Below are 14,454 nucleotides of genomic sequence, written 5' to 3' on the forward strand. Positions count from 1 at the left end.
AACTTTGGTGGTTCCAAAACCACATTAAGACTTATTATTTCAGAATAAAAATATCACTTATTTTTAATATTCCTCTTCAGAGAGAAATGGGACTTCAGGGTGTTAAAATACAATGCCATCATTTCTCAAATGTGGAAATGTTGCTCTCTCAACAAATAAGACTTGCCTAAGATCAACCAGAACTTTCTTTCCCAGCTTTGAGGTATACATGACAAATAAATGTTGTACATATTTACAGTGTACAATGTGACATTTTGGTATATGCATACATTGTGAAATAGCTCCCAAAATCGAGCTGATTAACATGTCTACTTCCACGTACAATTACCATTTGTGTTTGTTTGTGTGTGTGTATGTGTATGTGTAAGAACACAAATGTCCAACAATCTTTAAGAAATTTCAAGTAGAAACTACAATATTCTTACTAACTATAGTCACCATGCTGTAAAATAGATCTCTTAGGACTTACTCGACCATCTCCCAGCATATTAATAAGGATATGGATGAAGACAAAATTTTCCAAACTTCCAGGTATCTATACTTGTGAACATAAGATTTGCTAGTTCAACCTTTTTTTCTAATAGAAACTTGGTTCTTTTCTGGTACACTTTTAGCTAGCAGCTAGAAAAAATAATACATTTATAAGATGGCATTTCTAATTTGAATTACATGTTTTTCCTACTCAAACAATCAGACAAGTTTTTTTAACAATTCTAAGGTCTGATGGGGTTCAAACTTAGTTGCCCTGTGACTATTATTGGATGCACTAAGGAAAGGCAGTAGGAAGAAGTGGGGTCTTACATTCTGCAAGTTGAACTGCAACTGCTGCTGATATGGTGCAAATTCTTGGGCAAGTTCATATCCCTCGTGGTAAAATGTAAATAAACCCTGAAGGAATGACAAAAGCTGCAAAGATAAAAAATTTTTAAAAACTTGAAAATTTGTTTAAAAAAATGACCATCAAAGAGTAAAACATTATTATCTAATGCACGTGATATATTTTAACAAACATATCAATAAAAAAGAATAAAACACTGAAGAAATTATATTTCAATCTAACTCCTCAAGCTAACAAATTGTCAATCTCTTTGTTTTGCAAGGCAGGCAACAGAGTTATGGGTATGAAACAGAAAGCATAAAAGCTCATTTTTATTTCCATTTTGGTAGTCAGTGATTTAATTTGTGAGTCTGTTCATAACAATAGTCCTGTTAGCTATTCTACTGTTCAAAGCACTGAAGAAATATCCACAAAAGACCCCAAAGTGGGATAAAAACCAAAGTGATACAGTTTCTACCCTGGGAGAACTAACCAATACAGGAAGATAAAACACAGATAGAAGAAAGACTAAACCAGCAAATCACAGGTAAGATAATCCAAAGGAAGAAATAGAAATTTGGCCACAGAAGTTAAAAAAAGTATCACAAGGTAGTACTACTGATTTGGGTACTAAATAGAGAACATTTTAGTAAGAAGTAAAAAGAACTCAAACCAGGGAAGAATTGAGGGAAACTGTGGAATTAGATAGCACAGGTGCTTTCCATAAGAGTTAGAGTAAAGTCTTTAGAAAAACTACATACAGTAGTAGTTTAGAACATACATGTGGTAGTTCAGAAAAACTACTACATAATTCCATAGTCCTAGCCCTCTAATCTCAAATTTAGTTGTGCTTACTTGTTAAGATTTTATCTGTGAAATAAGACTGGCTCCATGGAATTATGCGGCACTTATGTTTATAGAGAATAAATTATGTCTGAAAATGTTACATTGTTTTTTATTTAATTCACTGAGATTTAACTCCACAAACTTATCTACTAGTTCAATCTTTCCCACAACGTCTTCCTGCAATAAAGTTTAAAAACATTTTTGAAAAGCAGCTCATAATATATCTGTAACCTATTATTTTAAATTAACAAATAAGTGCAATTTGAAAACATTTTCATATGTGAGTAACATCCTGCCACTTCCTCTGTCTGGAGAAGAAAGGGGACTAGGCCAAGTATCAGCTGGTATGTGTCTGATAATTTCCAACAGAGAAGCACTGGTGCTATTGAAAACAATGACCTAATACTTTTCTTTCTATAAACAAGTTAACTTCATACAGGATTATGCTTATTTCAAAAATCATGTACTTTGAAGTTGTTTTGTTGTTATATCTTGAGATTTTCCATTTCTTCTTCAGCAGTTCCTGTTATCATGGAAAAATAAACTATTTGCCAATTTCAGAATATACTGTTTCACATTGACTGACAATTACTATCAAAACTAAATACTCAATAGATGATCCTAAAAACATTCTGCAACTTGTCAAATTATCCAATAAAACATATAATCTGCCCAAAAGTATATACTGTAGCCCACCTAAATCAAATGAGTTTGAAAATAAATTTTTAAAAATATCTTTATGTATTTATATTATGTGGATTTAGAGCTTTTCAGAGATAAAATAAGAAAATACTTCTGAAGCACACAGCTAGCAATAACTCTGAATATGATATAATATTATGGAGTTGTTAGAGGAGTATCATTTCATGTTTTAGCATCTATAATTAGTCCACAATTAAACTGTTTCATTATAAACTGGATACTATAATATGAAGTAAATGCTATTTTAAATTAACCATATAGGCACAAAGCTAATTAAATTTATAAGGTGATATTTTAAGAATATTTATGATCAACTTTTCTACAAAATATCAAATTCCCTGACATCCATCTTTTCAAATATTTTTAGTATTCAGAACATGAGAAAAGACACAGAATCCTAATATTTTAGAAATATGAAGTAAACTATTCAGATTCAAATAAAGAATAATACTAAAAATCCTAATAAATAGTCGATTGTAACCTTATATGACACTGCTTTGTCCTGGCCTGATATCCCAGCCCTTGAATTCTATTTTAACAGAGCAAAGATCTGGAGAGGTGTTGGTACTCTCCACCGAACCCCTGCCACCCCATGAAACACCTCCTCCATGACAGGCTGCCCTGACGCTTTCAGCCCCACCAGACAGCATGGGGGTCTTCTTAAACTCTTAACTAAAATTTTAAGTCTTTTTTTTTTTTTTTTTTTTGCAGTACTAGGGATGAAACCCAGGGTCACTCTACCTCTGAGCTAAACCCCCAAACCCTAACTTTTAGTGTTTTTTTCTTTATTTTTGAAACAGGGTCTCACTGAGGGAAGAAGGGCCTCGCTAAGTAGCTGATGCTGTAGGCAAACAGCGATTCTCCGGTCTCCGCTTCCTGAATGCTGGGATTACAAGTATGTGCCACCACACTAGGCTTTCAGTCATGCCTTTAAAAGTATGGTTCTGGCAACTCCATTTTGTTTAGATTACTTTATGTCCTCAGCATTTTAAATGTAGCAACATCAGTCAAGATGAAAATAAAGCCACTGGTATCTTCTAGCAGGATTCAAATTCACTTAGTAGAAGACAACTGCTTTAATCTCACATTTCATGCTGAGAATCCACTAAGAAATGTATAATTCTATAGGGTGTATATTAAAATGATGTAAAAAGAACCACCCACCTTTTCTTGTTAATCCACATCTTTGGAAACAACTTGCAGGAAGGTAATAAAAACAGTACATATAAATAACTACCTCTAGGTGGCAGCAAAATAACACTTTTTGTAGATTTTACTCCATATTAGTATATTTTATCTTTGACAAATTCCATGATATTAAGCCAAAGAAGCTTACTATGAATCTTTTTAGAATTGCGTTTCCCACATGTAACTTTCTTTGACCGATGTACCCAAGTGGCTAGGGTAGTCATGGAAAAGACTTCTCAATTTACCTTAAAGTAAATCTCAACTTCAGAATACTAATGGTAATAATAACTACATTCATTTTTAATACTAAGAAAGCTCATTATCGGGAAAGAACATATAACACTCTATTATTTCCAATAATTTTAGAATCAAATTACTATTTGTCTCTTCAAAAACCTGACTAGCCGGACGTGGTGTACACACTTGAAATCCCCCTCGCCCCCTTGGGAGGCAGAGACAGGAGGAGGATCATGCAGGTTCGAAAGCCAGCCTGGCTGGCTTAAGAGACCCTGTTTCCAAATTTAAAAAGTATATAAAATAGGTCTTGGAGTAGCCCGGAGGTAGAAGGGTTTCCAGGAACCCCAGTACTACCAAAATAATAATAATAATAATAATAATAATAATAATAATAAATATTAATAATAAAATTGTCTTTAAAAACCTGACCAAAGGTAAAAACCAATACTGCATTTATAAATAATCTTTTCAAAGAACCCAGTACAAAAGAGTAAGAGAACAAATATTTGTAATTTCTCAGCCAATCATCACCATATAACTAAATAAATGTGATACAGATGTGATACTTTCAAAAGGTTCTAGCTCGAAGGGTCCACAGAAACCAGCAATACAATACAGAAAAGTAAGGGCTGAGAGAGGGTTGGGAGCCAGTGTGAGAGAAGGGAAAAGCTTTGCAGCAGGGTGCAGGTGGCCCACACTGAGTGGAACTGGGAAGAAAATACCCTTAAACTGATGTGATTCACTTGTGCATGCCTGCCTTTTTTCCTTGACTGAGAAATTACTATTGTTATGATCAATAATTTTCTTTAGCCTATTAAAACTCTACAAGTGGTAGAGCTGTCCCAAATCACCAAGAACAACACTGCCAATCACACTCCACATGTGTTCTAGGATTCGAGAGACAGACCTCACAGTCAACTTCACTGAGCCCTAATAGAAACCTTACTTATAGTATGTGAGTGGCTGCAAAATATACAGCTCTAATCATCTCTGGCCCTAAAAATCTTATGGCACATGGCCTAGCTACCAGAAATTACTGATTAAAATACTCGACGTAATACTTAATGCTAAAGCTGAATATCCTTCTCCCCCAAGATCAGGACTAAAGGTAAGGATGCATACTCTTGACACTTCTATTCAGTGTTTTACTATAAGTTTTCCTTAGGGCAACAAGGCAGAAAAAAATAATAAGAAAGTTGGGTATGGTGGCACATGTCTGTAATACCAGTACTTAGGAGGCTGAAATAAGAAAAATTTAATTTGGAAGACAGCCTCAGCAACTTATAAAAAGACTCTCAGCAACCTAGTGAGACCCTGTTTCCAAACAAAAACATATAAAGGGCTGGGGGTGTAGCTTGGAGGTAAAATGTCCTTGGGTATAATCCCTACCCAAACACACACACACACACACACACGTCACCCAGACTAGGAAGAAAATAGCAAACTATTTCTATTTGCAAATGCCATGACCTTATATACGTAAAATCCTAAGGATCCACTACAAAACGAGTAGAAATAATAAACAAGTTCACTAAGGTTGCAAGATACAAATACCAATATACAAAATTCTACTGAATATCTATATACTTTGCAATGAGCAATCAGAAAATAAAATTAAGAAAATTCCATTTATAACAGCTTTACACAGGAATAAAATGCTTAGAAATTAACTGAACAAAAGAACTATAAAAACATATTCTGAAAACTATCAATCATTGCATAAAGAAATTAAAGAAGAAATTTATTTCAAATAAATAAAAATATATTCATGGACTGGAGAACTTAATATTAAAGTGGCAATATTATCCAAAATTGACATACAGATTCAATACAATGTCTATTAAAATTCCAGCTAACCTCTTTATATTAACTGACATGCTGATTCTAAAAATCTTATGAAATTACAAAGGATACTGACCAGTAAAAATCATTTTTAAATAAAAAAAGCCAGGCAGCCAGGCATGGTGACACACGCTTATAATCCCAGTAAGTGGAAGGCTGTGACAGGAGGATGGTAGTTCAAGGACAGCCTCAGCTACTTAGTGAGGCCCTCTGTGACTCAGCGAGACCCTGTTTCAAAATAAAGAATAAAAAATGGGGCCAGGGTATAGGTTGGAGGTAGAATGACCCTGGGTTCCAACCCCAGTACTACAAAAATTTTAAAAAGTAGGAAGATCCATACTGCTTGATTTAAAATTTTAATACAATGCAGCAGTACTAAACAGTGTGACTCTGGAACAAGGACATAAATCAATGAAAGAGAAGTAAAAGTTTACAAATAGACCCATACATCTACAATCAACTTTTTTAAAAACAAGACTGCTAAGACCACAGACTCTGACATAACATCTAAAGCACAAGCAAACACACAAAAATAGATCAACTTGATTTTATTAAAATTAAAAGCTTTGTGTTTCAAAGTCCACTATCAAGACAATTATAGAAAAACTTACAGAATGGCAATAAATACTTGTGAATCTAAGAAGGGACTTGTATCTAAAATATATAAAGATCTCTCAATAATAGACCACTAACCCAGTTTAAAAATAGGCTATAAATAGGAATTTCTCCAAAAAAGAAATATAAATATCAGTAAATACCTGACCAGATCTCTGAAAACAAACCCAAATCACAGTCAGATAGAACGCCACATTCCTTAGGACAGAAAGACTCAAAAAGTGAGTTAAGAGCAAGTGCGGTCAGGAGGTAGAGAAACTGCAACCCTCATATACCACTGTTAGGAATATAAAATTGTGTGGTTACTTTGAAAAACAAAGTCTAGCGGTTCCTCTAATGATTAATAATGAAAGTATTCTGTGATTTAGAATTCTACTTCAAAAGAGTCAAAAGCCAGGCATGGTGGTTCATACTTGCAATCCCAGGATTTGGGAGGATGAAAAATGAGAATTGCAGGTTTGGTTCAAGGACAGAATCAGGAATATAGCAAGGCTATTAGCAACCTACCTGGGAAGACCTTATTTAAAAACAAAAAGTAAAAAGGGGTTGGGGGTGTAGCTCAAAGACAGAATGCTTTGGGTTCAATCCCTAGTACCACAGAAAAAGAACGAAAACATATCTACCCAAGAATTTATATATGCGGCTTGTAGCAGCATTATTCATAATACTCAAAAGGTATCAATTGGTATTAACTAAAATAATATAAAATTATTTCAAATGTACCATCACAAAGTAAGAATGCTACTTACTGTGGATAACCATCCCCTATTTGTACTTTTAATCTTCAGGAGATGGGTCCCATCCCTACGGTGGTTGCTTCACTCCAATGCTTATTTGTTAAATTAATCTGGGCTAACACTAGAACACACTGCTAAATTTCTGCAATATATACAGCAATACAAATAGGAATTTTATTGTACAGAATCAAAACTGTAAACATATAAAAGTGTCTTTATGTGTTTATATGCTTCCCACTCTTTGGAGCTTTGTTTTGAAAACTTAAAAAAACTTTTCCCTTCAACATATTTTGTAAATGCATAATATCAACATGCATGTTCACATTTCATTGGCCCCATTTATCGTTTTCTCATTATCACAATAGAAATTAAGTAAAATTCCACTTATGACACCTTGAGGCTAGGAATAGAGATAAGACTAAACTGGCAGTACTGTTTAGTTTGGACAGACATTCTAATAGAAAAAATATAGCGGCCAAGAAAATACTGTGGAAGGACAAATCTAACATCAGTTTTGATTTGGTGTCATATAAAAGGCACGTGATTCAGAAGACTTATTGGAACACTACTGTTTGGGATAAGGTAGAAGGAAGAAAAAAAGATTGCAATTAAAGGATAGCTTTCACTTCTCTGCATGTATTTCCACAGGAGTTTTAAAATTCTTATCATTCCCTCTGCTACCTGTGAGATTTGGTCATCTTCTCTTCATATATCTGGTGTCATCTTACAGAATGGTCTAGTTCACAGTTCTCAGACAGAACGGCCTATGAAAATACTTAGACAGGGAAATGGGCTACCTCCATGTTGCTCTCTAGGAGAAAGAAATGCACGAAGAATCAGAACACATGTGAAAAGTGCATTCCAGGTTTGAGGAGGGATATCAGCACAGCAGATGAGCAGTGAATGAAGGGAATGGGAACTCAGGAAGAAAGATGCTGGGAAACTTTCAGAATACTGGGGTCTGATGCTTTGGTACAGAGCTCAACTCAGAAACACCAGGAGATAGGTACAATGGGAGAAGTTTTCCATTAAGAAGTATGGCTTTAAAAATCATGGTGGAGCTAGACATGGTGGCACACACCTATAATTCCAGTACTTGGGCAGCTAAAACAGGAAAATCTCAGATTTGAGACCAATATACATTAACTTAGACCCTGTCTCAAAATAAGAAATAAAATGGGCTGAGGATACGGCTCAGTGTTGGGATGTTCCTTGGTATAATGACCAGAACCAATCTCTTCCCCACCTTGAAAAAAATAAAATCCATAGTGAGCTCCTAGGACATTTAGTCAATGAGAAGGGGACCAAGAATCATAAGTAGTGGACTCTGTTATAGAATATAGGTTGTTTAACTAGTTGTCCACAAACTCTCAATGAGCTTCACAAGACTCCTTAAATCATATGAAGTTTAATCAGATCTTTAAAGGGTTAAATTATCTATTTATTCTAAGGTATTTAAGGACTTAAGTGTTTGGCAAATAGAATTTGGACTTAAGTCTACTATCCCAAAGAAAAGGCAATAAGTTAAATCCTGAGCCTGAATTATGGCCAGTAGGCCCTTAATCTTTCTAGCTCAGAGGGAACTGTCCTTATAGACCTGCCAAGTGCCTGGTTTACAGGAGAGTCAGGTGGCTCCAGCAAAGCAGAAGTCCTGGAAGCAGAAGTCCTATATTTTCCACAGGATCTGCTCTTTCTCGGCTCATCACTGTCTTTAGAATATGACTAGTGGGTTCCCATTATGACTTATGTTGGACACATTTTAAAATCTTGCCGTCCCTTCCTTCTCATTCTCTTCTCCACTGCAGTAGGAACATGGTATTTTATTTATTTATTTATTTATTTATTTATTTATTTATTTATTTATTTTTGTGGTACTAGAGATGGAACCCAGGGGCATTCTACCTCTGAGCTATACTCCCAGCCCTATTTTTTATTTTTATTTTTTTGAAACAGGGTCTCACTGAGTTGCAAAGGGCCTCACTAAATAGCTGAAGCTGGCCATGAACCTGTGAAACTTCTATCTCAGCCTCCCAAATACTGGAATTACAAGCGTGCGTCACCACACTCAGATCATTTTCATTTTAAATGGATATTTTAAAGACTGACATAGAAAGAAAAGAATGGCTGAAGTTGGTTGATTAAGTGTGCGTTATCAATCCTATCTTTTTAGCTCACAGGAATTGAGATATATCCATATCAGAAGATTCATACCTTGATTCAAAATAGACGTTGCCTTATTTAGATGCTTATATATGCAACATTATATCAGGGTATAGCTTTTTAAATATGTTAATAAAAGGAATCCTGTAAAATCCAACCACATGTTCTTTTCTGCAATACAGTTTACATTAAGCAATCCACTGGTTTTTTTTTTTTTTTTTTTTTTTTTTTTTTACACTAGCTTAGGAAAATAAAGGACTTCATGGGAAATGTCAGGAAGATCCTAGGTACATAAATAAAAGACATGGAAAAGAAAGATGGCCTTAGGTTTTCTCCTTTTACCTAAGGTTTGGTGAATGATCACTTTACTAGTGAGATGTACAATATACACCATTTTCTAAATTTAAAATTAATATACTTTATTCCTGGAACAATTTTTGGTTTATCAAAACTGGAAGGAAAAGTACAGAGTTCTCCTATATCCTCCCAACCCACCTATCTGCTCACCCCTATACTTCCGCACATTCGTAGTTTATTACTAATGCCTTTGCATTTCTGTGATAGATTTATTATAGATGATGACTCAGAACACATATGTCACTAGTTGAATCCAGAGTTGACTTTAGGGATCACTTCTTGTACTAACCATGCTATGACTTTTGACAAATTCATCCACATTACAATATCATATAGAAGACTTCACCCTAATGGTGCCCTGTGCTCCACCTATTCATCCCTCCCAACTCCCCTCCTTTTATTTTATCCATCTTAATTTTCAATATAAAATCACTGTAAAGGTTTTTTTTTCTCTCATAGATTGTTTGGATCCTCTTATTTTATAGAAAAATTAAGCTTACCGGCTCAACAAATTCAAACTTCTTCTTTTCCTGAACTTCTTGAATCTTAAAGACATATTCTAATGATGCTTCATAGAAGTTTTGATGTTCTCGGTCAATCTGTGAATCTGCCTAAGGAATGAAAAACAAGCAAAACATGACACAGGGAGAGATTACAGACTGATGGTTCTACACACAGAAGGATCTAGTTTATGTATTGCTCCAAAGCCGTCACTGAAAACTAACTTCTGCAAAAAGTTCTAGTATAGTATCTCACTTTATACAGTCCTTACTCATAAGAGCTTGTAGTATATGGACTTGAGAAGCACCCAGAGACACACAGCATACAACAGTATGATATAATAAGCCAAAACAAATCAGCAAGTTAAGTAAAAATAATTATAGTGAAACTTATATGAAGTGTGTTTTGCTTTGGATATAGATTGTCCTTTGGAAATGTATTAGCAATGCAAAAAAGTTCAGAGGTGAAATAATTGCATCAGATCTCTGATCTCATCAGTGGATAAATACACTAATAGATTAACAATTTGAATGGATTTACTTGGTAGGACTATAAGTTGGTGGGGTGTGGCTGTAGGAGGTATGTCACTGGGAGAGAGGCAGTGAAGACTCTATCTGTACCTGGTTACTTTCTGTCTCTCTCTCTCCTTCCAGTTGTTGTCATGAGCAGTCTTACTCTGCCATACCCTGCTGCCATGCTGCCTGTGCCTTGGAGCTGGTCTACTATCAACTACACCTCTGAAACCATGAGTTAAATAGACTTTTCTTCCTCTAAGTTATTCTTCCCAGGAATTTTCTCATATTGATGAAAAAGTGGACTAAAACAAGGTACTTCAAAAATTATAGTAGAGCTGGGCGTGGTGGTGCATGCTTATAATCCCCATGTTTGGGAGGCAGAGACAGGAGGATCGCGTAGGTTCGAAGCCAGCCGTGCTGACTTAAGAGACCCTGTTTCCAAACAAAAATATAAAATAGGTCTGGGAGTATGCACCACCACACCCACACCAGGAACCCTGGTACCCACCCCCACACACACACAAAAATAGTAGAAAGTTGCAAAGCACTTAAAGTATATGAAAATCTATGTAATCATAAAAGACACTAAACTCTGGGAGAATATGGTGGTATTTAAGTTGAATATTAAGATGAACAAAGACAAAGAACTCTCAAAGAAAAAGATAAGGCAGAATTCATTCTCATGACAAAGTAAAGAGTCTAACAAGGTTTGGCTAAAAAGTAAATACAGGGAGGAAAGAAGAAAAATTGAGGTGGAATCACAATATGGAAGATCTTGGACACTGCATTACAAATCTGGATTTTAATTGAGAGAAAAGTATCTGATGCTATTAAAGAGATGGGCTACATCATTAGGTAAAATCTTGGAAAGACAGTATAGTAGCAGAACATAAATAAATAAATAAATAAATAAATAAATAAATAAATAAATAAATAAATAAATAATCAAAGGCTCTAACCTGATGAACTATGCTCCATAATTTTCAGGCACATTTATTCTTTCTGATTACAATAGGTTCTACTAATAAAGTATGGGAGCTGGGTGTGGTGGTGCACACTTGCAATCCCAGTACTTGGGAGGCTGAGACAGGACAATCAGAGGATCACTGCCAGCTTCAGCTACTTGGTGAGGCCCTCCACAATTTAGTGAGACCCTCTTTTATAAAAAGAATTTTAAAAATAGGGCTGGAGGTATAGCAGCTCAGTGGTTGAATTCCCCTGAGTTCAATCTCCAGTACCACACACACAAAAAAGGAAAACGATTAGTGAAATAATTTCATTTCCTTTCATTTTTTCTTTTTTATTTTTCTTCTCTTTTTTTAATGTCCACTAGCATTCTCAGATACACTCTTGAAATGTGAGTTTGGTTCAAACCAGAGACACAATTTACATTTCTGGTTCAATTTCACATTCCTAACTGCCATCAAGATGACCGAACATCAAATCTCCATTAATAATTTGGGAAGAAAAAATAGCTATGAAACTATTTACAATGGTAATTTCATAAACAAAAGCTTAAAAATAAAGATAAAATTAACTTTCTTGGAATGGACATCAAAGTAGCCTAAAACTTCATTTGGAGACCTTTAAAAATAGTTCTATACTTATTATACATTTATTTATATAATTTTATGACCCAATATTATGAGCAACTCACTTGGGATTTAAGGTTATGTGCATGTGTGTTTCTATCACTCTGAACCTACCTCATTATGATATATAATTACAATGTACCAATAAAACTATATTAAAAATATGGAAGAAAAAGGTCAAGGATTCCAAGTTTTCAACCTAATATTTGCGAAAGATATATAAATCAGGTAGAATATTTGAATCAAAAACTTTTCAGGTTTCAAAGATTGTTGCAAAGATAGAGGTACCTACAAAAAGAAAACAAGAGTTCCACATAAGTCATATCTCTTTTTTCTTCTCACCATCACTGTTGGGAATACATCATATATTAGAATGGATTAAGTCAGTAACGAGAGATAGGTGGTGTACGGCACATGTTTAACAACTGGCACTCTAGGGAAAAAAAAAAAAGCCTGATGTGCAGTTATTTGCTAGTTTCTGTGGTGTAAATATTTCCCAAATGGCTAGTTTCGAATTACAAATCCCGTATCACTGAATGCAGGATTTGGAAAGAGAAACAAAAACGGTTCTCTGGAGCAAGCTTTACTACATGACCTGGTGCAGGGATACAAGACTATTTTCAGTTTCAAGGGCAACATTCTATTCCATAGGTAATTTTGAAGATTTTATTAACTTTCAAATATGAAATTATTGATTATGCTGCCTGGCATATGGAAGAAACTAGGACACTGAGACACCTTTAGAATATAAAGTGATTATTTCTTTGTGTGTAGGGAAGTACTAGGGATTGAACCCAGAGGCATTCTACCTCTAAGTTACATCCCCAGACCTTTTTATTATTTGGAAACAGGGCCTCACTAAATTGCTGAGACTGGCTTCAAACCTGTAATACTCCTGTCTCAGCCTCCCAAGTATTGGGATTACAAGGGTGTGGCACCACGCCCAGTTTAAAGTGATTATTTCTAATCAACAGGTTGTGCAGAAGAATTAGTATATCAGGCCTAAATGGTATTATCTTTGAAAGTTCTGCTTACAAGGTTGGCAGATGTTTGTATTATTTGGGAGGGTTCACTGATAAGAAAGGCTCAGTGCATATCTGTCTGTGTACACAATACAGTTTATGTCTTTCCATGTAAGACTCCAAACTTTGGGTATATGCCAGGCAGAGGGTGCCTATATGATGTTCCTACAATAAAAACTCTGAGCACTGAGTCTTTAATGAGACTCCTTGGTAAGCAAACATTTCATATGTGTTGTCAGAACTCAGGGCTGGGCAGAACTAAGTATATCCTATGTCTCCTCTGACTGAGGGCTCTTAGAGGATTGCACCTGCTTTCCTTTAGACTTTTCTCTGTGTACCTTTTCCCTTTGCTGAATTTTCTTTCCATACCATCACTATACTAAATCACAGCCATGAGTTTGACTGTACACTACATCCTGTGAGTTCTTCTAGGAAATCATCATCCCTGGAAAGAGCCTTGGGGAACTCTGACACAAGAATCTAATGTCATTTCTTCAGAAAATTAGCTGCCATGCAGTTACCATCACACACCCCTAAGAGGTGTATGTAGAGCAGGAAGAAGGAATTAAAGAGTAATAATGAATCTTGCCAAATGACAGTTACAGATGTTTTAAAAACCCTTCCATCTAGACAACTGAAATTCAATACACCAAAGCTCCTCTGAAAGGTTTTCCCAAGTGTAGAGTGCTTAAGGAAAATGATAACTTCATTCTCACTACAAGATTTCAAGTGGCTTTTTTTAAAACTTAGGACAAGTTCCTTTAGTACATAAGGTAACTGCATGTACTAAAAGAATTTACCTCACTAGCAAACACTTGACAATTACAACTGGTATTACTTACTTTGTATTGAATTAGTAGGGTATTATGATTTATCATTCAAACTGTGATAGTTTAAAACTAAAGGGAACACCAACAATAATTATACCAGAACAACAGGTATATACTATTAATTTCATAAGAAAACCATATGGTCCTACAGATACTTAAATTCCTCCCTAAATACAATGTTAACTTGATTCAAAAGGGGTCATAATTGTTGAATCATTCCTGAAGGACAAGACATCTAAGATGGACTCTGAAGAATGGGGAGGTTTAATAGTAGGCAGGGATGACAGTGAAGGTATGAAGTCAGGAAATTAGAAGTTATGCTTAAGTTGACCCAAAGTTTGTGACTGAATGTTTGGTTTGGAATAATTAGAAATGATAATTAAGATAGAAAGGACAGGGAAAAGAAAAAGGCAGGCTATATCCTATAAACAGTGAAAACTGTGTTGGAAGATGTTAACAAGATCTAAGCTGTGTTTCAAGAACATGAAGGTAA

General features: G+C 35.1%; 1 protein-coding gene across 3 annotated transcripts in view; it reads right to left on the bottom strand.

The window, feature by feature from the left end:
* Positions 1–14,454, bottom strand: part of ARHGAP42 (Rho GTPase activating protein 42) — a gene marked incomplete at both ends in the record, with an annotated part of 271,441 nt that overhangs the window by 43,626 nt on the left and 213,361 nt on the right. For all 3 annotated transcript variants that reach the window (XM_080701664.1, XM_080701663.1, XM_080701662.1), the window contains 2 exons: positions 802–906; positions 10,002–10,112. In XM_080701664.1, coding sequence (XP_080557790.1) covers positions 802–906; positions 10,002–10,112 — 216 coding nt within the window. The remainder of the gene's footprint in view (positions 1–801; positions 907–10,001; positions 10,113–14,454) is intronic.

The sequence above is a fragment of the Muscardinus avellanarius genome, assembly GCF_963383645.1.
Source record: "Muscardinus avellanarius genome assembly, chromosome: 1".
In the NCBI taxonomy this organism is placed as follows: Eukaryota; Metazoa; Chordata; class Mammalia; order Rodentia; family Gliridae; genus Muscardinus; species Muscardinus avellanarius.